General features: G+C 45.0%; 2 protein-coding genes across 4 annotated transcripts in view; one reads left to right on the top strand and one right to left on the bottom strand.

Annotated features, from left to right (window-relative positions):
- LOC144819610 (uncharacterized) overlaps window positions 1–24,613 on the top strand; it is a 1,262,544-nt gene that overhangs the window by 662,087 nt on the left and 575,844 nt on the right. For both annotated transcript variants that reach the window (XM_078677431.1, XM_078677432.1), the window contains one exon: window positions 21,043–21,299. In XM_078677431.1, the coding sequence (XP_078533557.1) occupies window positions 21,043–21,299 (257 nt within the window). The remainder of the gene's footprint in view (window positions 1–21,042; window positions 21,300–24,613) is intronic.
- The window catches only part of LOC144819609 (zinc finger MYM-type protein 1-like), a 285,240-nt gene that overhangs the window by 240,813 nt on the left and 19,814 nt on the right, over window positions 1–24,613 (bottom strand). Inside the window, exon 3 of one of the 2 annotated variants that reach the window (XR_013607481.1) lies at window positions 10,159–10,646. The exons of the other annotated variant lie outside the window; for it this stretch is intronic. The gene's annotated coding sequence lies outside the window, so the exon portion shown is untranslated. Of the gene's footprint in view, window positions 1–10,158; window positions 10,647–24,613 lie in introns of those variants that run through there. 2 annotated transcript variants of the gene reach the window in all.

The raw sequence follows: 24,613 nt of genomic DNA, 5'->3' as shown, positions 1-24,613 counted from the left end.
AGTGATGTCATAAGTGATGTCACCGACCATGTCATGAATGATGTAATATGTGACATCATCAGCAGTGGATTGCAGGTGCGCGAAATATATAGTTAGTGCAACTAACTATATATGCGAATTTCAATGGTTTTGTGTGAGTAAAATCAGGTTTTATAAATGCTAATTCCTAACTATATATGGTCTATAACCTATGGTTTTTTCAGTGAATATATATTTATATATATATATATATATATATATGTATATAAAAATATACACATATATATGTGTAAACAGCAACTTCCAGCACTTCCTTTCGGCGAACTTGGAAATAAACGAACCACGAGACAACTTGCAATGGCAGGTATACTTTTAAACCTTATCTCTCACTCCTCGCATGACGCATTTCGGGCATCGAGTGCCCATTGTCACACAGTGGGTCAGCGGTACGCCATACTGTTTTTATACAATCTTTTTCATTGCTACACCATGTGTTAATAGACAGTGAAGAAATAACGCATTTTTGGCTTTCTTGTCAGAGGTGTTATATGCATTGATAATCAATTCTTAGTTTGTACATTAAGTTATTTCCGTTTATAATTACTAAGAAACATATACAAGACTGTCCTACATAAAAAAACATAGAACAATAAGTCCATAATTATTTTAAAAAGCATGATTAATTAGACCCAAAAATGGTGTATTCATGATTGCAAACTACAAGCGTAGTAATACAGTACCAATTGATTACAATGGTCATATTATGTGCAAATTACGCAAAAATCTGTAATGTGCAAATCACGCAAGACGTGCAAATTATCGCCAAAATACGAAGTAATAACTGCAATATATACACGTGGTATAATATCACTTGATCACAAAGGATATTACATATGCAAATTACGCATAACATGTCATGCGCAAATTACGCAAAAATATGTGCAAATTAACGCCTAAATGCGAGAATAGCCACAAACAGATTTGATCATTATATAAGGTACTGTAATTCTCCTGGGAAACAAACATGAATATATATAGCTGCCTTAATGCTTCTGATTTGGATCAAGGTAAATACGTCAGTTATTGATTGATGCATATCTTTTCACTAAACCACAAAAATGTGTGTTTCCATTATTATCGTGAAATTCATTCTGTGCGTTATTTACAAATATCAAGTGCCTAGTGCAAAAATACTATAAATTATAAACCACAAAATAAAAAATCTAATTTAGGCTGTCACCTAAAAATTATGTAAAAGGTGTACCAATAAACAATTAGTTAAAAATCCATTAAAAAGTGAGGCAAAGTGCAAGAATACCATAGTATTTCTCATTTTAGCAACAGTTAAATGCTCAATTAGAAAGTGAACATTGGCCCCACACGCCTGTGGGGTTTACAGTTTCTTATTCAATATAACACCTCCTAGACATTTTCATTGGACCATTATCACAGCGATCAGAGTGATAATCAAAAAATCTAACCACCTAACCAAATATACGCTAGAGAAAAAGAAAATTCAAAGATCTCCATATAAAAATAAGCCGGCATAGTTTATAAATAGGTGTGCATGTCATCTGTATTATTAGGACCATTTGGGAATTTACTATCAAGTTCTAAAATGTATTTTGTTTCCCGCTTCCTTAATTCTCTTTCTCTTTTGCCCCCTCTACGTGGAGCTGGAACTGAATCATTGACAAAGTAAGACAGGATATTGATGTCCTTATAAAATGTTATGCGACCGGATAAGCAGGATCTCTGTTAATGATTGCCCGAAGATGTTGCAATATCCTCACGTGCACCTGGAGCTTGGTACTTCCCACATACCTAAGCCCACAGGTGCACATGAGAACATAGACCGCGTGATGATCAGTGCAGCAATTGTAATTGCCCTTAATGTGTAACGCATTTTCTCGGAATGGAGCGCTGTATTTAGTTGGATTCACTCTAAACTTGCATGCACAACAAGTTGTGCATTTGTAAAAACCTTTTCTCGGTTTTAACCAGGATTCGATATTCTATAACTCAGGATTGTTTCTTGAAAGTTGCGCTCCCATAGATTGAGTTTTTCTGAATGTAATTGTAGGTTTCATCGGAAGTCTACTACTGAGGACTCTGTATGTAAAGATAATTGGCCAATTCATTCCTAAGGACTATTGCCCTGATCTTTCTTTCTTGACGACTGAATGTTGTGATAAGCCTTGGTGGGTCTTCAGATACAGTATCTAACTCTTCTTCGTCTTCTATCTCTGGGGGAAGAAGTGATTCCCTGGATCTCTTACTGGCTTTCAATACTGTCTCAGCTAGTACTTTATTTGTGTAACCTCTTTTCCTCAATCTTGAAAGAGCTTCATTTTGGCAGCTTTCAAAATCTTCTGGTGTACTGCAGATGCGTTTCAATCTTAAAATGTCTCCATACGGGATCCTACCAATTAAATGTTTAGGGTGTGCCCTGGTTACGTGAAGTGTTGCATTCCCTGCTGTAGGTTTTCTATAGGCAGTGGTGACTAACTTATTATCCCTAACGTAAATGCAAACATCTAAAAATTCAATCTTGATTGGACTGATATGAGACGTGAAGTATAAGTTGAAACAGTTGTCATTAATTGTCTTAATAAAATCCTCTGCACTCTCAATATCACCATTCCAAACAATAAAAACATGCATTGGTTGTAACGCAACCAATGCATGATCTTGTTGTCAAAAGTTTCCCTATGTTGTGCCCTGAGGACCTGCTCCTCCCAATAGCCCACGTGCAAACACGCGTAGCTAGGGGAGAAGCAGGCCCCCATCGCTACACCCTGTATTTGCCTATAGACATCCTTACCAAATGAAAAGTAGTTATTTTCTAGACACCACATAATCAAGGATATCAACATCTTATTGTGCATAAGGGATTCACAGGGCCTAGAATTCAAGAAATATTTGACTGCATTAATACCACAGGAATGTTCAATACTGGTATAGAGCGATTCTATATCCAGGGTTATAAGAATCATATTGTCTGACTATACAATATTGTGTAGTTTGTTTAAGAAATCACCAGTGTCCTTCACATAAGAAGGTAATGTTTTTACTGACTTTTTTAATATTTCATTTTATTAAAACAAGGCATCAATAAACACAGCGGTGCATAGTACAGAAGAGGGCCGTTCAGCATCAACATACAATACACAAATTATTGGTTAGGGGAACGGGGGAGCAAAACATCGATATCATTAATGATTATACAGACGGATCATGGGGAAAATGGGGCATCAAAGACTACGTTTGCAGGCGGTACACAAATATTCCCTCTGTAATCATTCCAAGGGCCCCAAACATTGTTCCACTTCCGAGGACGACTCCTTGCCAGGTAAACAGTTTTTTCACGGAACATACACCAATCCATATTTTCTTCCCACCCCTCTATCGTTGGCGGCCTTTCAGAGCCCCAATGCTCTGCTATGTTTCGCTTAGCGATCATGGCCCCCAACGTAACCCATTGGGTCTGTGCAGTATTTAAGTCCGTAGGCTCCCAAATATTCAACAAGCATCTCCTAGCCTCCGGCAAGAGATCCACACCCGTCACTTCCTGCATAACATTGTGGACAGAGCTCCAGTAGTTCACCATATGTCGACATTCCCATATCATATGAAGAAACGTCCCCAATTGACCACATCCCCGCTTAGACAGACCCTCAAACGTGGACCCGTGACATAAACTCTGTGGAGTATCTTCAGCTGGACAAGTCTCAGTCTTGCTGGAATCGCAACCTCATTCGGAGAGGAGATTGCAGATTGCCAGTCTTCATCATCAATTTCGAGGCCATCTCGGATACACTTATCCCTCGGATCTACTAGAACATCCGCTCTGTGGTTTATCAGTTTTTTATAAACAAGAGAAATGGTGCTATCGGGCAGATGTCCATCCAGTATACGGTCCTCCAAAGGGGACGCCTCAGGTATCCCTTCCCCCTCAGGGAAGACCGATCTCATTGCATGTCTAACCTGCGCATAACGAAAATACTCCGTCCCACTCAGCTCGTATTCAGTTTGTAAATCAGCAAATGACTTAACCTTCCCTTTTGCCGAGAGATCACCTACAGTAGTAATCCCAATCAGTTCCCATTTGTCAAAACCCTTCGTGTTCCATAGCTTGCCAAACCTATCAGATCCAAAGAGTGGGGTAGCCAAAGTCAAGCGGTCCTTCCATCCAAGCGAATTAGTAACATCATGCCATATACGTACCGCCACCCTGGTCGGCCCCGTCAGGGTTTTCTCTACTGATCTAGTGTACAGCGCTCTGCTATAACTACCACCATGGAGTAACCATCTATCCATGATATAGCCAGGATCTGCATCAGATCCGTAGGTACCATGATTTATAGCCCCTAATTGCAACGCCCAATAATATCTCCTGACATCATACCACGGGAGCGTTAGCTTGGCCAACGCTATAAGTGGCCTGCCGTCCCAGAGTAGTTTACTCTGCAAACCTTCCACTTCGCGAAAATAGCTAGCAGGTACCACATCTAAAGTGTTTCTAAAGTGTTTTGGAGGACATAAAGGAAACGCGGCAGGGAAATCATTTTAAAAAGGGCCGCCCGTCCCAACATCGAAAGTGGAAGTCTCTGCCACCCAACTACATCACTTTTCAGCCGAGCCAGTGGAGGGAGGAGGTTCCGCTCATACCGGGTCGTGGGATCCAAGGAAATATATACACCAAGATATTTGAACCCCTCCCTTGCGATTTGGATGGGACAGTTCCGAGGCAAAACAGGGGCGTCGCCACACAATACATACAGATAAGATTTTGCCCAGTTTATAATCAATCCTGAATTTCTGCAATAAGAGGCCAACACATCACAGAGAACAATAAGGGACTTCCTTGGAGAGGAAAGATAAAGTAAGATGTCGTCAGCGTATAAAGAGATGCGATCTTCAAACTGCGGAGACCAACGAATACCCTTGATCGAGGGCTCCCAGCAGAGCCAGGCTCGAGAGCCAGCGAAAACAGAAGGGGGGAAAGCGGGCAGCCCTACGTAGTGCCCCGCACAAGTCAAAATGGCGTTGATACACGACCGTGAACGACTACCTGCGCCAGTGGCTCAGTGTACAATAGGTGTACCCAGCTAATGAACTCCGGACCAAAACCAAATTTAGCCAGAACAGCCCATAATTATGGCCATTCCACCGTATCAAAAGCCATAGTCGCGTCAAGTGACGCTAAGATTGCAGGCTCTCGCAAGGTATGCGCCCTCGCAAGAACCCCATTTAACCGCCTCAGGTTCAAAGCCATATTTCGATGTGGAATAAATCCTGATTGATCAGGATGTACAAGCTCACCAATGACTTTGATCAATCTATTGGACAGTATTTTGGCCAGTATCTTGGGTTCCGAGTTCAACAATGAGATCGGCCTGTATGAAGCGCAGCTAGCTCTGGGCTTCCCTTCCTTATGTATCACCACTATCAATGCCAGTCTCTGATCCCGGGGGAGCACACCACACTCTCGGGACTCCAAAAACATATCTCTCAAATAGGGGGCGATTCTACCGGGTCGAAGTTTGTATAATTCGATAAGGAGACCATTGGGACCCATCGCTTTTCCGGAATTCAAGGAACGCACTGCCAAAGCTACCTCATCGCCGGTAAGCTTACTGTCCATGAGGTCATGATCCTCCATAGACAGACACGGAAGCTTAATATCTCTCAATAATAGACACGAATCTTCCTCCGGTCTATCTGAAACGGAAGTGTAAATAGTATGTAAGTATTCAGCGAAACGGTCCACTATCCCTTGTGGGTCGGTCACACAAGTCCCGTCTGTAGTTTCAATCTCTGGGACGACCCGATCTGCTCTATCCCTCCTATCCAATCAGGCTATCAACTTACCGGTCTTGTCCCCCACATCATAAAGATGCCCCTGCTGCTCTCGACTTACAGCTCTCGCACTGTCAGTGACCAATGTCCTATACTCAAGCTGCTTAAGCTGTAAAACATGCAGTCTGGCACGGGTCACCTCCTGCTCCAATTCCGTTTCTATGTTAGCTATTTCCAACTCAATTCTCACTACATACTCCTCTTTATGCTTTTTAACACCTGCGATCAGGGATAAAGCCTGACCCCTGACTACCGTCTTGAAAGCCTCCCACAACGAAATCGATGGGGAAAGCGATCCCTCATTATCTTGAAAATAGTGCTCCAACGCTTGTAATAAATCCTTTCGGATTTTAGGATTACGCAGATACCAGGGATTAATGGGGGCTACTCTACCACTGGAGCCAGAAGCAAAATCAAATCTAAGCCAGGGAGGAGAGTGATCCGAGATACCTCTGGCCAGATGCCGTACTTCAACAATATACGAGGCCTGGGCCGCAGGCACCAGACCATAGTCAATCCGAGAGAGACTACCATGAGCGCCAGAGTGGAAGGTGTATTGCCGCTGACTAGGATGAAATAATCTCCAACTATCAACCAAGCCCAGTGCCTCCACGAGGTCCGACAGCCATCTTTGAGCTTGCCTCACATCCGGTGACGGAGATCTGTCTAAGGTGCCAGAGACTACAGCGTTGAAATCTCCACCCAAAATCAACAATCCACTAGGAAGATCCAATACAATCTTCCTCATCTCAAGAAAGGTCGTGTTCTGCAGACCCGGAGGGACATAAACCGAAACCGTAACCAGAGAGACAGTACTCCCCTCCCAACATCCTGAAACCGCAGAGTATCGTCCCCTCCCATCCGCAACAACCGAATCAACCACAAATGGAGGATCCTGACACCCTGGGACCCAGAAGTAAAACCCGCATGCGCCACCAGCCGATAGCCCTTCCTATTCATCGCCTTACATACATTTCCAACTAAGTGAGTTTCCTGAAGGAGGACCACATCCGGGGAATGTCTTTTAAGCAATTGTATAACCACTCCACGCTTGATTTTATCCCCCAATCCATTGACGTTCCAACTCAATACCCTCAGCCCTCTACCCCCCATCATGAAACAGAAAGAAGACCCAACCCTCCTCCGAGCCCCGCACCATAAAGGAGCAATCTTGATATACAATGCCTTGTGAAAACACGAACAAAACACAACAAAGCAACCTTTCCCCCCCACCTCCCCCCAAACATCCTGCTATGCTACCCCCTCCCTGCACCCCTGCTTACGGCTCTCAAGCCTCCCCAACTTGCAGTGTGCCTGTTGCCCCCACATCTAGACTAAACTACAAAAAGTAAGTCCGAGGAGGAAAGAGACCTACTGATAGCCCGTTAACCCCCCCATATGTATTGTGCTTAGTTTGTGATTCGAGACATTACAACAATGGACCTTTACCCAGCTCTCCCCGGGTCCCAGAGCGACAGGTCTCATTCTTGTTCTTGCGCACCCCCTTCTTCTTCTCCACTCTGTCTCTGGGGTTCTTGCCGGGCAGTCAAAGTGTCCAACCAATCTGCAGCAATCTCTGGCTTGTCAAAGAAATAAGTTCTCTCTTCATGTTCGATTCTCAGCTTAGCCGGGTAAAGCATGGCATATTAGAGTCCCATATCACGAAGCTTTCTCTTCACCTCCATAAAACTCAATCTCTGCTTCTGCGTAAAGTCTGGAAAGAAACTGATGGATGAGTTTTCATACTTCAAGGAGCCTCCCGATCTGGAAGCCTGGAGGATTGTGTCTCTGTCCCTAAAATTGAATATTCTGGCTATCAAGGGCCGAGGCGGGCCACCAACACGCGGTCTACCTCCAGGAATTCTGTGTGCCCGCTTGACGGTGAAGTACTTGCTCAGGCCTTTGGGTCCAAGGTGATTAATTATGAGACCCTCCACAAAGAGATCGGCTGCCTGCCCTTCTGCTTTTTCCGGCACCCCAATGATACGAATGTTATTCCTCCGGGCCCTCCCTTCGAAATCCTCCAGTCTACAGACAACAAGGTCATTGGAGGCTCTCAGAGTCCGTACTTCAGATTGTAGCTCAGTGACATCATCTGTGAGACTAGCCGTTTTAATGTCCAAAGACTTCACTTTCTCACTCGTCTTCGTGAGGTCCGCCCGAGTCAAGTTAACCTCAATGGAAACCACATCAAGTTTATGAGCCAGGGTCTCCATCTTCTGTCCAAGCGAGGACTTGATTCCGTCAATGGCAGCCATCACGTCTTGCAATTTCGGCTCCACTTCCAGGGCAGAGGCGTCCTTTACTCCTTCCTGTGACTTTCCCAGTCCACTAGGTGACACCTTAGTGTGTGCATATCGGTCCATGTTGTTCGACTGCGTATACCGTACCCCTCTGGTGGCCTTCTGCTGCCTTTTGTCCCCCTCCGGCTTGGTCGCCATTTTGGGACAATCTTATATTCGTTGTCCGATCCGGGGAGGTGGCACTCAGCAATCGTTGTTGGTGGACCACTTCAAGTCCCTTGCTTCCGACCCTTCGGGATAATCTGTCAGCCATCCATGGCTCCGCGGCGCTCACCAGTTAACAGAGAGATCAGGATGCGATAGCCACAGGACACTGCACGGGGTCAAAAGCCACGTTTGTTGGGTTTGTAAGCCTCCACACTTATAAAATGTCCAAACAGCAGGGCCCTCTGATGTCAACTGGGGTGCCCAACAGTCAGACGCACACTTCGGCCAGATCGCCAGGCGTACCCGTCAAAATCGAAAGTGAAACCAAGTGAGGCTGTGGGGCCAGACCGGCCACTTCCGGTATACGGCGCCGATGTTGTCGAACTACGCCACGGGCACTATGCCAACCCAAGCTCCGGGCATCCGAGAGAAACAGGCCGCTAACTTTCCGACCCCATAACTCCGGTTTCCAGGGCGCCTTCGGGATGTGGTTTGCAGCATTTAGATCTTCTTCGGTTCCACTGCAAGAAGCACTCCACAGCAGATAGGATTAACGACAGGATATAGCCGGGGGCTACGGGGGTCTCGGGAGCCCCAAGCTCACGCGGCCATCTTGGATGCGCGCAAAGCTCCTCCCCCGTTTTTACTGACTCTTGTAAGTAAAAATCCACATATTGACCCACATGTTCATGCTCTTGATAGCCGAAATTATGGGGTCTCCCGGTGTTGTAAAGATTCTTTTGTGAATTTTAGGTAATAAATAAAGAACGGGAAGAACTGGGTGCTCATTGTACATGAAGTGATATTCATCCACCAATATCAAACCTTCTTGTTTCTTTAAAGAGTCCTTTGCTTTATTGTAATCTCTCATTGTTGATTTCTCATAACACTCCACGTTGTTTAGTTGCCGCATGGCTTCCTGTGCATATTGTTTCCTAGGCCATAGAACAATGTTCCCGCTCATGTCTGTTTTTTTCACAATAACCTCTATGTCATTGCCCAGTTTTTTCATTAGGTTTTGATATTGTAATTTGTTGAAGTTCATCTTGCTTTTCTTATATTTGACTTGGCGGTGGAGTTTTTTTATTTCTTCTGTGACACACTTGTGAAAAATATCCACATATATCTCTATATATATATCTATATATCTATATCTGGAAGTTATCAGGGGTACACAATAGGGATGCCAGGAAAGACGTTTATTCAAGCGGTGGCATGACACGTTTCGGCGGGTATGCCTTTCGCAAATGCCGTTTTGCAAACACAGTCTTTCTCCATTCCGCTTTAAAATTGCTTTGGTCGTTCTCTCATTAGTGGCAATCTTGATGGGCCCAGTTGGTAGTCCAATCAGCACTGCAGCCCACATCGGCAGACTATGGTTCTCAGCAGACATCAGCAGTCCTGGCCAACTGGGTAAGTGTTTGGCATTGGTCCCATTACATCTTATATTGAACGCTAGATTCCAGGCCGAAACGCGTCAAGTTGATCGAATTGGAATAAACCTTTTTCTTTGATGAACTGATCCCACGGTGTCAGCGCCTGATTTCCAGACGAAGGATTACAGGATTGGAATTCATATATATATAGGGAGGGCACTCGCTCTTGCACTTTGCTGGAATAAATATGGATTGCTGGCACTGGAACTTGTGATGTGGCTACTTTTTGATGTTTGATATTTGACTAAACATCGAGTATTGGAGTGGAGGTCTGCGCCTGTTGAAACCGCTACCTTTGGCGGTCAGGACTCTTCGTTTTATATATATATATATATATATATATATATATATATATATATATATATAAGTGTCAACCTCTCCCCTCAGGGAGAAAAACGAGCCGCACAGACAGCAAAATTGTTTGTAGGTGGTTTAATTTTCAGCGCTGGCAGTCCTGATGCATTTTGGTCTCCTGACCTTTTTCAAAGAAAAAGCCCCAGCATCTTGCTAAACACGCAGCCTCAAGGTGATTGCTTGCAATTTGTATTGTTCAACCCTCTGGTGGGCGGCCCTTGTTGAGCCCTCTTGCTGAAGCATTCTGGTCCCTGTGGTATGTGAATAGGTATTTATTTACCCTTCAGTGGGTTATGCTGTGGATGTTTCCGCTGTTTTTCTGCTTTTCGTTGTTTCCTCGCAAATGCCCATTTAACAGCTGCAGGAAACCTAAGCCAAAGACGGTCTTTGGCGGCCCACTGCTGTCCCTTGCCGATTTATCGGGAAAACACAGGTGGTTTAGTTTGCGGGCAGCTGTGGCGCTCTTGGCAGGCGGTGCGATCCTCACGGCAGAACCAAGCCGTTTAAATATCTGTCAACCTCTCCCCTCAGGGAGAAAAACAAGCCGCACACACAACGAAATTGTCTACAAAGGAAAGAAAAAGGCATGGTTATGCTAAGCACATCATGAACTATATATTCAGTGCCCCAACAGTAAAAACACTCCACCTGTGTATAGAAACAGGATTTATTTTTCATATACATGTGAACACTTCTAGTGCTGCAGTCCACGAAGTATCGCTTTGAAAAAGAACACACAAGGCACACACTAGACATACAAACACATAACATACAAGATCAGAATGAGAAACTAACATGTTCTTGATTAATTGTCTCTAATTACAACATGAGACCATACAGGGGGAAGGGACGCCTGTAGTTACACTCTGTATGTGAATAGAAAATCAGAGAAATCAGCTTAGGAAGATATCTTGCATAGAAATGTATCATTATTAGTAGTACGGTAGTTAAAATATCGTTCGTGTTCAGAAGTGGCTATGCCAAACTTACTGCCTCAAGGCTACTCCCTTACTTTAAGATGGGTGACTGCCCGTGTCTTAGACGGCGTGGATAGCCTGCGGTTGCCGCCTCTTTTCAGTCTGTACTCACGGTGAGATAGCATCCTCGTGTTGAGCTCAACTGGTGCGCTAACTAGGAAGATGGCAGCCCACGGTAGTGATTAAACCTTCCGGGATGAAAAGGTTTAATCTTAAAAAGGGATAGGGGACATGTGGGACAGCGAGGTTGCCGCAGCACAGCCAAATATGTGTCTCCGTGTACCATTCAGACCCCCACATAGATCCTCAACCCACCCTAGTTGACATACTAACCCTAGAAATCGTCCCAGCTCTTACTACTACTGAAGCAGACACCCTCCTAAAAACTTTCAAATCTGGGTCCCCATTAGATCCCCTACCTGCCAAGATTTCTGCCATTTTGTCTAACACTCCTGCAAGGCCAATATGCTCAATCCTCAACAGCTCCATGGAGGAAGGTTCTCTCCCCACTGAGTGGAAAGCAGCACAGATTATCCCTATAAGGAGAAATCCAAAGATCACACCAGAAGATGTCACCAACTATCGCCCCATCTCTCTGCTCCACCTATACAGCAAACTTCTAGAAAAGCATATAAACAAACATCTATCTGAGTCCATTGAATCCACTAATCGCCTTGACCAATCACAGTCAGGCGTTCACCCAAAGCACAGCACAGAGTCGACCCTGATGGAGGTTACTGATAACATCCGAATGGCAGCGGATAGCAGTCGGGCAGTGCTTTTGGTGCTGCTCGACCTGTCTGCTGCCTTTGACACCATATCCCACCAGGTCCTTCTCAAACGCCTCAAGGATATCGGTATCCGGGGTAAAGCCTTGAACTGGCTGAGCGACTTCTTAACCAATAGGACACAATCAACCTTGGTCCCTACCGCTCCCAGACCACCACAGTTACAAATGGGGTTCCACAGGGCTCTTGCTTGAGCCCCACGCTGTTCAATATCTACGTTACCCCGTTGGCAGGGCTACTGAGGAAACTAGGCTTCATTCCCATCTCCTAGGCCGATGACATGCAACTCCTCCTTTCCTTTGATGAATCAAACCCACACATCCAATACATCTTCTTGGAAGGGATGAAAGGCATCGCTCAGTAGATGAGGGATAATTTCCTCCAATTGAACACTGAAAGTCCGAGATCATGTTGTTCAGAGAAGTAAAATTGAGATGCCCTGAATTGGTGGCCAGGGGAATTAGGACCAGCCCCGCCCCCAAAGCAGATCGTGAAAAATCTAGGAATGTGAGTTGCTCAGGAACTAACGCTAGAGGAACACATATAATCCCAGCCTGGACTTGCTTTCACACTCTTGGTAGCCTCCGAAGGGTTTTTCCCTTACTGCCATCAACTACTCGAAAAACCCTAATCCAGGCACTGATCATCAGACGCCTGGAATATTGCAATGCCCTGCTAATTTCCGCTAAAGAAAAATCCCTAAATAAACTGCACATAGTTCAGATCACTGCTGCTCACCTAGTGAGCAATGGCCCTCCCAGAATACCCTCTGCTCCACTTCTTCGCAAACTCCACTGGCTCCCAATAAAAAAGAGAATCAAGGTCAACATTTTGTTGCATGGTGTACAAATCACTACACTACACAACATGGACCTCAGCTATCTAGCCCAAAGGTTGGTCAGATATACACCGGCCAGGCCCCTAGGGTCGAGCCATCAAGCACTTCTTTGCATTCCCTGTGTCAAATTGGCTCGCATGGGAGGCAAAGTTTTGCCTACCTAGCCCCCCAGTACTGGAATGAACTCCCCATACAGATGCTTCAGTGCACAAACTTCTTGGTCCTCAGAAAACGTCTGAAAACTGAATTGTTCTAATCCTCCTCGGTATGCCACAAGCAGTCTCAGCGCAGAGATACCACTTACGGGGTGATTCAAGCGCTATATAAATCACACCAGTAAAAAAAAAACATGTGTGAATATAAAAAATTTACTTGGATGGTTTTGCTGAGAAAAAATAGGAAAAAGGTTCATTTTCTACATAACGGTTCTGTAGAGAATTCGAAGCGGACCATCTGGTTTTACAGAAATTTGTGGGAAACAATTCTATTGTTTAAAAATAAATCTTGTGTGAAAGAGGTTCATTGTGAATAAACTGCTTCTATATTGACCAAAATTACTGGAAATACTGAAGGTTGAAATATTAGAAGAGAGGGGTCACAGAGCACCTAGTTATAAAAAGGTGGGAAAAACAAGGAACATGGCTTTCTTATTGTGGTGGAAGAGGCCAAATTATTTAACAAAGTGACCCCAGAGTATATTTTCATCCAGATTACCCATCATTGTTCTTTTTCCAAGAGACATGATTCTTGTTTTACTCGCTCTAGGAGGACCCTGTTGAAGTCACTAATGGTGTAATTCTGTTCGATGTAATATGATCACATTTTTGTGGTGGTTTGTCGGCATCTCAAATTACTCCGGTGTTCGCAAATTCTTACTTTGACTTTTCTACTGGTCATTCCAATGTAATGTAGATTACATGGGCAGTTTATCTTGTATAGCATTCACTCTGTGTTGTGTGGCATGGTTGGCAAACGAACAATGGATTTTACCTCTACCATGAGTGATTGTCAATGGTTAGACCTATTGCAAGCATTCCTCCTGTCAAATTTTGTGTGTTTGATGTATCTGCTTACGTGGCAAGGGAATGCCCTGACTTAGGTCCTGTGCTCACTGTACCATTGAAACCAAGCAACATCCAAATGAAAAGCCCCAATCACAGCGAAACCGGTCTTGGGTTCTTCGAGTTCGAGAACAATGTGATGGAATGCTACGCCAAATGATTGTCACTGATTAGACTTATGCAAGCATTCCTCCCGTCAGCTTTTGTGTATTTGATGTACCACCCTAAGTGGCATGGGTATGCCCAGACATAGGCCCTGTGCTCACTGTGCCACTGGAACCAAGCTACACCGAACTGAAGAGCCCCAATCCAATCAGGGCAAAATTAGTCTTAGTTTGCTTGTGTTCTAATTCAGGGTAGACCAGCTCGACTGTTCATATTGGAACAGGGTCAGGACTGAATTTCATATGGCTGAGTCCAAACTGAGGTGGCATGGTGAGCAAAGGAATAATGAGTTGGAATGCTACCCTGAGTGACTGCCAGTTGCTAGACCCTAGTGAGCAATCTGTCTACCCTGATACCGACTAACATTATATGCTGGGAGAGGGGTGACCATGCAGCAGAGGCCAAAGACACCTGGAGAATGACAGACTGCAGATGAGATTGTGCGGCCTGTGCACACCCCCATGAAGGCCGCATCTGTGGGGTTGGCGTGGCCCACTGCAAAGAAGTAAAGCTCAAGATCATGCTTGGGGCCAGTCCAGGGAGTAACCCCTGCTGCTTCCACATCTGGAGTACTGTGGTGCCCCGGTGGAGGTCAGCGGTGAAGACTGTGCAGCCTACGCCCACACCCAAAATGGGGACACCCGCAGGCAGACTGACTAGATGCAGAGAAGCAGGGTTTGAGCTAACACCTGTGGCACACAGCTGTGGTTTTATCAGGATCTATATCCCATCATGTTGCAGCATGGCTGCTCCCTCCACAAAGCTACTATTTCCTTGCAGGACCGTCAAATTAAATATGAATGGGGCTACCCCTTCAAGCTGAGTACAAATTATCCCAAAGCAAGAGTAGTACTGGCTAAATACAGCCACACAGGTGCTAGTTCCACAAGGTGATAGTGGTCTGCACTCACCCTCTGATTGTCAAACTACTCCAAAACCATAAATACATTTAATCAGAAAAAAACACAAAAGGAAGTGCCTCAAGAATCCAACAATTGTATTGTAGAGATTGTTGTCTTTGTTTCTGCTCTCCTCCTTTCATGACGTACACATAGTTCAATGGTGTCAATATCAATGTACTCTTCTCCAATATCAGAATAACATGGGAGCCGTGGTGTGAAGTCTCAAAACAATTCTCTTTCTGTTCTTCAGTACATCAAAGAAACAGTCCGGCCTACGCTTTTTGTCCTCCGAGGGGATTTCATCAGGCTTAATGTATCTGTTTACAGCAATGTCACATCAAAGTCTTAGTGTAAAATGGATCAGTTTCCCCAGCAATTCTTGTAATACTAGTACTGCTCCTTTATTGTTGTAGAGAAATACCAGGTGAGCACATATAAATATCACAGCTTAATATGCACACCCCATTGGGTTCTGTAAGCTCAGGAACGAGACGAGGCTTGTTGTGTGTCAAGACGCGCACATGAACATCATAAGTGTCCTTTTTATGAAACGGCTATTAAGAATATATAGTCCCTGGGTGACGAGGTGGCTAGCTGGTACGAGGGGCCTTGGCTACTACCGGTCACAGTGTGTTCATAATACGGGTCCAGAAAAGGTGGACAGAGTCCTCGTGCCCTGAAGAAATTGCCACTACAATTTACAGGCAATGAAACATGTTGGCCCATTATTACATGGTCTGCAAACATGCAGTATGTCTTTATTTTGAATAAGCCCACGAGTGTAGAATAAAAGTGGCTCCTTGATGACTGTGTGGCTTATCTCAATTTTAATCACATGGGGTTGATTTGTGTTATTATTATACACATGTTCACCATTTTCACAGATTTTCTGGACATTGATAATTTTTGTTTGTTCAAGGTAGCGACCGATGATGAGAAATGTGGGCACAACTGGTGATAATTAACTAGTAAGCCCTTCTGGTGGTGCGCATGTGAGGTGCTACCTCGTTTGTTCCCAATTGTTTTGCACATTGGCGTGCATTTGTGTGTTATAAATACCTGTTCATTTGTAGGGTATTTTGCTTGAACACAGTGACTGTTGACTCATAGGTTAGTTCTTTTAAATAATAAGCTATAGGGTGACTATGAGTACGGACAACACCTATAAAAAATAAAGGGTTGTTGTTGAGGAAGAAAATAAAACCCCACCACCCTCTCATGAAGTGAATTTGAATTTTGCCTGAGCAGATTAGGTCGAATTGTTGTTGTTTATTCTGTAAGCGCAGACCTGATAATACGACACGCCACCACCACCGCTACTGACTTTCCTCCATGAAAGGAGGAGAGAAGAAACAAAGAGAACAAACTCTACAATACAACTGAGAAGCACTCCCTTTTTGTGTTCCTTCCACCTGAAGTTTGTATGAAACAAGGTAATGTACGTGGTCCATCCCATGGAGGAGGCCTGTTCTGTCCTGGAGCTAGAGTCTTCGTCTGCACTTGCAACTTCTAAGATAGCATCCTAACCACCTCAAACGTTAGATTCCCTGGAGAAAAGGCATTGAGAATGGTCAACGCTACTGCAACATCTCTAGCCCCAGGACGAAACTCAGGATCCACCTACAGAATAGATCATCTACAAATACAAATTGCTGTTCTCTGTCCTGAGATACGGACACACGAGAAACCTGACCAGGGTGCCAAGATCTTCTGAGCAGGCTACTGCTGCTTCTATATCCATCTGTGTCACTTCTTTGGTTTTAGGACCCACCACACACCTTGCACATGATCTCACACTCCTCACCACCCACTGCTGTTACCTCCATGCTGGAGACATAGGACTCCCTCACTGAAAGGAAATAATTCATGCTCCATTTGTTTCCCTCCAGATCACTCTTCCTCTCACCGCTGAGGCCACTCACAATGAGCAGTCCCGTCCACAGGGACTAACGCACACTCTACTTCAGACTGGGAAACGGTCTATTCCCTGGCATTCCATTTATCCACCTTCCCCACCACACCCAAATGATTAAAATACTAAACATCAATGCTGGGGGCCTCAACAACCCTGTGAAGTGTATAACACTTCTGTACTTATTGTGAGACTCCCAGAGACCCATCTCTTCAAACAATTCCTATGGTTTGATAGAGAGTGCTTTTCATCCGGGCCCAGCAAAAAAGCTGGGGTGATAATTCTGTTGCCCAATTGCTTCCAAGGCCTGATCATGCGAACCCAAGCGGAAAAAGTGGGGAGGGTCCTCTCGCTGCTAATTTCTCTACATGCCTATACCTCCACCTTAGCTACGGTATATGCCTCTAATAATCACGAAGAGCAGTTTCTACAAGTCCTGGGTCAAGTAGCTGCCTCTCCTGATGCAGACATCATTCTGGGGGGGCTTTAAGCTAGTTCATGAAAACAATGGATTTAGGCCCGGATCTCTGTACTGGGGTGAATGTATGACATTGTTCTGCATTCTGTCTATCAACTGTTGTTTTTGCATTTGTCAACCCGAGTGGGAAGGGTATGCTCAGACGTGAGTCTCCTGCTCTCCATGCCACTGGAACCAAGCTATCCTGGCTGATGAGGGGTGAAACCCCGAAACTGGTCCTAGGATGCTTGTTTCCAGTCCAGGGAGGACCTGGCTTGGCAGTTCGGGCTGGACTGTTCCCATGAGGAACAGGGTCAAGACTGATTTGCATATGGCTGGGTTCAAACTGGAATGGCATGGTGTGCAAAAAAACGATGGGTTTACGCCCAGATCTCTGTACTGGGGTGAATGTATGACATTGTTCTGCATTCTGTCCATCAACTGTTGTTTTTGTATTTGTCACCCTGAGTGGAATGGGTATGCTCAGACGTGAGTCCCGTGCTCTCCATGCCACTGGAATCAAGCTATCCTGGCTGAAGAGTGGTGAACCTCGAAACCAGTCCTAGGATGTTTGTTTCCAGTCCAGGGAAGACCTGGCTGGGCAGTTCGGGCTGGACTGTTCCCATGAGGCGCAGGGTCAAGACTGATTTGCATGGCTGGGTTCAAACTGGAATGGCATGGTGAGCAAAAAAACTATGGATTTAGGCCCTGATCTCTGTACTGGGGTGAATGTATGACATTGTTCTGCATTCTGTCCATCAACTGTGGTTTTTGCATTTGTCTCCCGGAGTGGGACGGATTTGCCACACAATTCCATTTCATAGAGGTCCACTTTATGCCACATAATTCCACTCCACTCCACTTCACACAATTCACCTCTAATCCAGAATTCCACCCCACGCATTTTCACTTCACCCAATTCCATGAAACACAATTCCAAACCACTCCACACAAACCCTCTTCATGGCATGCAACACAGTTCAACTCCACACAATTCCACAACACTCCACACAATATAATTCCAATGGACACAATTCCACACCTCACAATTTCTCTCCGCACCACACAATTCCATTCTAACAGATTCTACTCCATGCCACACAGTTACATGCCACTCCACTCCATGCAATTCCACTCCATTCCACAACTCACAATTCCACTCACCAACACAATTCCATTCCCCATCACAGAATTCGAATTCTAGCCACACAATTCCATGCCACACAATTCCACTCAATTCCACTGAACACAATTCCATGCCACTCCATGCCACACCATTCCACTCCACAGTATTCCACTCTATGCCACATAATTACACTCCACCCCACCCCACACAATGCACCTCTAATCCCGAATTCCACACTACACATTTTCATTCCACTCCGCCCAATTCCACAAAACTCAATTCCAAATCCCTTCACACAATCCCACTTCATGCCATGTAACACATTTCCACTCCACGCATTTCCACACCACTCCTCACAATACAATTCCAATCCACACAATTCCACACCTCACAATTCCACTCCACACCACGCAATTCTATTCTAACTGATTCAACTTCATGCCACACTATTACATGCCACTCCACTCCATTCCATTCAATTCCACACCCATCCCACATCTCACAATTACACTCAGCAACACAATTACACTCCACACCAAAGAATTCCAATCCAAGGCACACAATTCAATGCCACATAATTCCACTGCAGGCCACGCCACACAGTTCCACTATACTGCATGTCACACAATTCCACTCCACTCCTTACAATTCAACTCCAGTTCATGCCACACAATTCAACTCCACGCTACACATTTCAGCTCTATTCCACACACACACACTACTCCATACCGCACAATTCCAATCCACTACCCACAACTCCACTCCACAACACACCGCTCTAAACAATTCCACTCCATGCCACACAGTTGCACTCCATGCCACACAATTGCACTCCACACTAACCCTGGGCGATGTACTACGCTACGCTCGCGTAGTTTGCGAAGTTTGCGCAACTTCGCACTACGCGAGCTGCACGTAGCACAGTGCGAACACGCGTAGCGCAGCGTAGCGTAGGGCAGCAGTCATTTTTTGCTTGTTCGCGGTCCTCAACGTCATGTTCGCGACCGCGAGCAAGCAAAATGACATCCCCGTGAGATTCTCAACGCAGGGAGGTCAGGTTTCTCATTGCGAGTGGTCGCGCATGCTCGCGACCGCTCGCGATGAGAAGCTACCAGTCCGCGTTGAGAAAGCCGCTGCTCGAGTAAAAATCTACTCGAGTGGCAGAAAACTACAGCTTGCACTGTGCCAGATGCCGATTTCAATGATTGCACAGTGCCGGATGCTTGTCCGCACTGTGCAATCATTGAAAACGCATCTTGCACAGTGCGAACATGCTACTACGCAGCTCGCGTAGTGCTACGTGAAGTTTGCGTAGTGCGAAGTGCACTTCGCGTAGCTTCGCGTAGCGCTACTTCACGAACTACGCCCAGGGTTACTCCACATTACCCCACATTACACAATTTCACTATACACCACTCCATTACACACAATTCCATTCCACATCACACAATTTCAGGCCACACGATACCACTCCACTCTACACTGTGCCACTCTATGCCATACAATGACACTCCATGCTACACTATGTCACTCCACACCAGAGAATGCTACTCCATGCCAAACAGTGACACTCCAGGCCAAACAATGCCACACCATGTCCCACAGTGCCATCCCACAGCACACAATGCCACTCCATGCCATACAATGCCACTACACTCCACAACACAATGCCATACCACTCTACTCCACACAATTCCACTCTTTACCGCTCAGTGCTACTCTACTTCACTCCCTCTAATGCTACTCCATGCCACAGTGTGCCACTCCACACCACAGAATGCCACTCCACTCAATGCTATTCCACTCCATGCCACACAATGCAACTCCACTCCACACAATGCCACTCCACTCCACTCAATGCAACTTCACTTCACTCCACTTAATTATAATTTTATATATATACCACTTACTACTCTTGACTAGGCAAAGAAGCTCTTTGTGCCATTTCACACCACACTTGGCCACTTCACTCTACACAATGCCACTCCAAGCTACTCCACTTCACAAAATGCCACTCCACATAATCCATTGCACTCTACACAATGCCACTCCACTCCACGAGACACGGTGCACTCCACGCCACACCATATCACTCTACTCCACACAGTGCCACCCAACGCCACACAATGACACTCCACATACCACCCAACTCAAAAAAGGGCAGTAAATCACACATAGGCAAGACCTATTGACTTAATCAATGCTTGCTGTACTTACTCATGATAGGAACATTTGAAATCTTTATTACTTTAAGTGTGTTCTTATTCAATTGGTTTGTGAAATGCAACAGTTACTGCATATTCTCTCGGGCACATTTCTGCCCTGCTATTCAAGATGGAAGCTCTGATTACACCAGTCAGTGGTAAATAGCATTTGTTAGCGAGAAACTTGAATGATGATTAAACCTGCTGATCTTTACTGTAGACCAACAGGCTTTGCTTGATTAAAAGGAGTGTATCCTTGAATTTTCATGTTCCTCCCTCCCTCTCTATGCAGCTGTTTGCCACAGGTAGGAAGCCCATCACATTGTTCTGTTGATGATGTAGCTCCTTTGAGGGTATAGATTATATTTTGAGTGTGTCTCCACCCAATTACATTTCACCACAAAGCATGAATTCATTTCTCTGTAAGTGAAAATGGTAAAGGGTTTACATAATTTTTTTTAATTATCCTTATATTGTTAATGTGCAATTCCCAATGCTATGAAGCTATAACACAATAATTTTTATTTACAGATCACCATGGATTTTATGCCATCATGCTTTGAAAAGCACAATCACTAAAGTGTCTGCAGTAAAGAAGATGCCTTCTCTCCGTCCATACTACCTGCAATTTTGGAGTGTATATCTTTCTACTCAAGAGTGGGCAGACCTTATCATCATTACACACTGTTTCATGAAGATACAAACTGTCATACAGAGAATATTTTTGGCCACACCAGAAGAGCAATTTGGACTGCCAGCTCCATTGCACCTTTCAGGTATTGTGGCAGGTATGTTACATAATGCCCTATTTGTGTGGTGACACATGTCGCCCCTCTACTGGCAGGGTCGCTCTGGGTTTAGAATATTTACCCTATAGCTTCTAAGGAATATCTGCTTGATGTTCACAACATACCAGGCAAACAAAAGGTAAGGGTTAGTAACAATGAAGTGAGAGAGCAGAAATAAAAAATGGTGGGTGGAGGACCAAACCAGAGATTAGCACCTGATGGCATATATTGATGCGTCTATAGTAGTATTTAGTCAATCGACCAAGTCCAGGGTGGTATCTATTGCTCACTGGGATGTTAAGGACTTAGTATCCTCGCATCACTGGCTCATATTACGGAAGGTGGCACTCTGGGCTTTCAATTCCCATTTTCTATAGACTCTTCCCATATCATCGACCAGCTAGCTTGGGGGATAGAAATAATCCAAGGAAAGTGTTTCAATAACTCCCATCTCCTTGGAAGATCTCCATCCCAAGATGTGCTGTACCACCCTCCTGTCCCTAAAGTTAATCAAAACACAGTCTCCTAAAATTTCCTTATGACTCTGTCCCAGCCATCTAACTTTACGCACAAATAGAATTTCACTGGATGTTGACAAGGGTAGGGGTCTGTGTTTATTTAGCCAATATGTAAGTTTATTTTCAGTTCTGGGTTGGTCTCCCCCCGGCCATTTTCCAACTCTGGCACTCCAGCTAATATAACAACATAAGGTGCGGATGCTGGAGGCAGGTCTATGCAAGGGAGTGTTAAGCTCTTGTCCCTCACCTTGGGATTGGATGTTTTCCGCGTAGCTGTAGTGGTGGGAATTTGTGGCTGATGTCCTGTTGTCAGATCTGAAGTGATTGCCATAGGCCTAAACTCTTGTCCAGGATCTGTTGTTTGGGATGGCCTATTTTGGGGGCTAGCTAGGGTCTGGTTTCTTTGGGCGGGGGGAACAGTCCCTGTACGCTCTTGCATATTGACAGGTTTTTCCTATTCCCCTGGGAGGGGTAGAAGTAGAGGGGTAGATGGATTTTCCAGGGTTCATAGGGAGGATGTGCTAGGATTTGATGGATTACTCAGTTCCGTTATTTGACAGATAGCATCAATTTTGGACCCCCACGAGACCATCATTGTAGTTAACTTATTGATGCGTCTCATTGCCACTTCAAACTCAGATTTTATAAGCTGTCCGAAGTAGTCATTTAGCTCTGTAGCCAGATGTTGTACCCATACTGGGGGCTCCAGAGGTTTGGGGCTACTTTCAGTGACATCTTGACCTCCCGCCAAATTATCTTGGGCCACCACGAGGGTATTTTTCAAACCTGTTTCCTCTTTTTTGAGAAGTTTGCTTCCTAAGTCCTCCTCTCTTTTTTACACCCCCACCCTTGCCAGTCCTATTGTTTATTTCCCCAACTGAGTGCCCTTGAGCACAAGGTAGTTCTGGCATGGTGGTAGCCACCGGTGTTTGAATGGAGTGGGATGGCGCTGGGTCCTTGGTTGGGGAAGTGCTTAATATCACCGGGGTCAATGAGAGGCGTCTCTCAGTGCTTTCAATTTCACTCAAGACGGCTCCCATTGCCTGCTGCAACATTTTGTCAATAGGAGTTGGTTTGACAATTGGCGTGGGTAATGCAGCTTTCTGCCTAGTTGTTGGCCTAGAGGGCGGGGAGGTGTTCTTTCCCATAATTATTTGCTTACTAGACCGCCCCAGCCCGCAATACTTCCTACGACATCTTGCTGTTAGTTTGGGTCGGGAGTATTAGAATTCCAATGAAACTGGGAACTTCAGCTTTTTCTCTGCATTAACCCAGCATTAACCCCCCGGACAACTTTGGTCTATGTCTTGTAGCACATATGGCATTAATAGTACCTTTAGTAAACAGCCAAGGGAGGTGGTCCAGCCCAGCCTCGTAGTGTCTCGGACGGGCTCAGAAGGCAAGCCCTTAGCCGGGCTTTGCCCTGGCGCCACCCACGAGCGTCCCACATTGCGGGAGGCTGGCAGCGCTTATGTTGCTGCTCCTTGGGCCCCGGCGGATGGCGTCACTGCGCCGGCCCGGGGTTGCAGGGGGATGTAGTTTGGCTGGTAGCCGCTCTCCTCATGCCGCTGGCGGTCAGGATACAACATTCCCCTCACGGCAAGACAGGACTGGTGAGGCCGTTCCCCTCACAGCGGAATGAAGCGAGGCAAAGCCTTTTCCCTCACGGCAAGTTGGAATGCTTCAGTGGAGAACCACCTTCATCAGGGGCGTCTCAAGAAAGTTATCTTAGGCGGCCCATTCCCGTTTATGCATGGTCTATAGTTCAGCAGATTGATTTAAGATGCCCCACTGTGTTGCATCCTGCCGATAACAAATCTCAAGTGCGCCGGTAGTGTGAGAGCAGAAACACAATGGCCTTATGGCATGAAGGAGACATGGTGGGCCCGATTCACAGAACTAACTTAAGACAAAATCCTAAACTTACTACCATTTACTCATTGTGGTATTCACAGCAGACACTTACTTATTTTGGTATTCACAAAAGGCACTTACTCATTAATGAGTAAGTGCCTTCTGTGAATACCAAAATGAGTAAGTGCACTTACTTATTTTGGTATTCACAGAAGGCACTTACTCATCAATGAGTAAGTACTTTCTGTGAATACCAAAATGAGTAAGTGCCTTCTGTGAATCCCAAAATATTAGCAAGTTTAGGATATTGTATTAAGTTATTTCTGTTAATTGGGTCCGGTGTCTTTAGGAAAGCATTTATTACTAGAAGGCTTTAGTTGCCACCAGAACGTTTATAAGTTCTGGCTGTGGAATTTCCTCTTTGGGGCCTGATGGAAGAAAACTCTGTGTCAAGTGGTTATTTCAGCACATTTTGTATATCCATAAAGGTGGTGCTAGCAATTACCCCTGTGATCCAAGCAAAAAGTACTGGTTCTGACTCACTGCTGGAATGGGAAACAATGAAACGTGCACCAGGCAGATGAGATGGGTGTCTTCCCCTGTGAAACCTCAGACCATAGACAGAATGTTGTAGAAATTGCTTGATTCACTAAGGAGGTGTTTTTTAGCATACTATAGTGACACATAATGGAGCACTGGGCCCTAAAACGTAATCTCTTAGTCAAGTTGTCATAGATGTTTCCCCATTGGACGTATGGACCTTCGATAGCTGACGTGAAGCATGATATTGTAGAAAACATCAACAATATGTTTCCAGCTTGTGAAGCTAATGTGACTTCACAATGAGGACCAGGAATTACTGAATGTAGTAAAAGGGTTTAATTTTGGACTACCAATCAATCCACTTTATATGCAGCAACGCAATAGATAAGCTGAAATAAC

This window comes from Lissotriton helveticus, chromosome 2_1 (assembly GCF_964261635.1).
Source record: "Lissotriton helveticus chromosome 2_1, aLisHel1.1, whole genome shotgun sequence".
NCBI lineage: Eukaryota > Metazoa > Chordata > Amphibia > Caudata > Salamandridae > Lissotriton > Lissotriton helveticus.
This window is presented reverse-complemented; position numbering and strand designations above follow the sequence as displayed.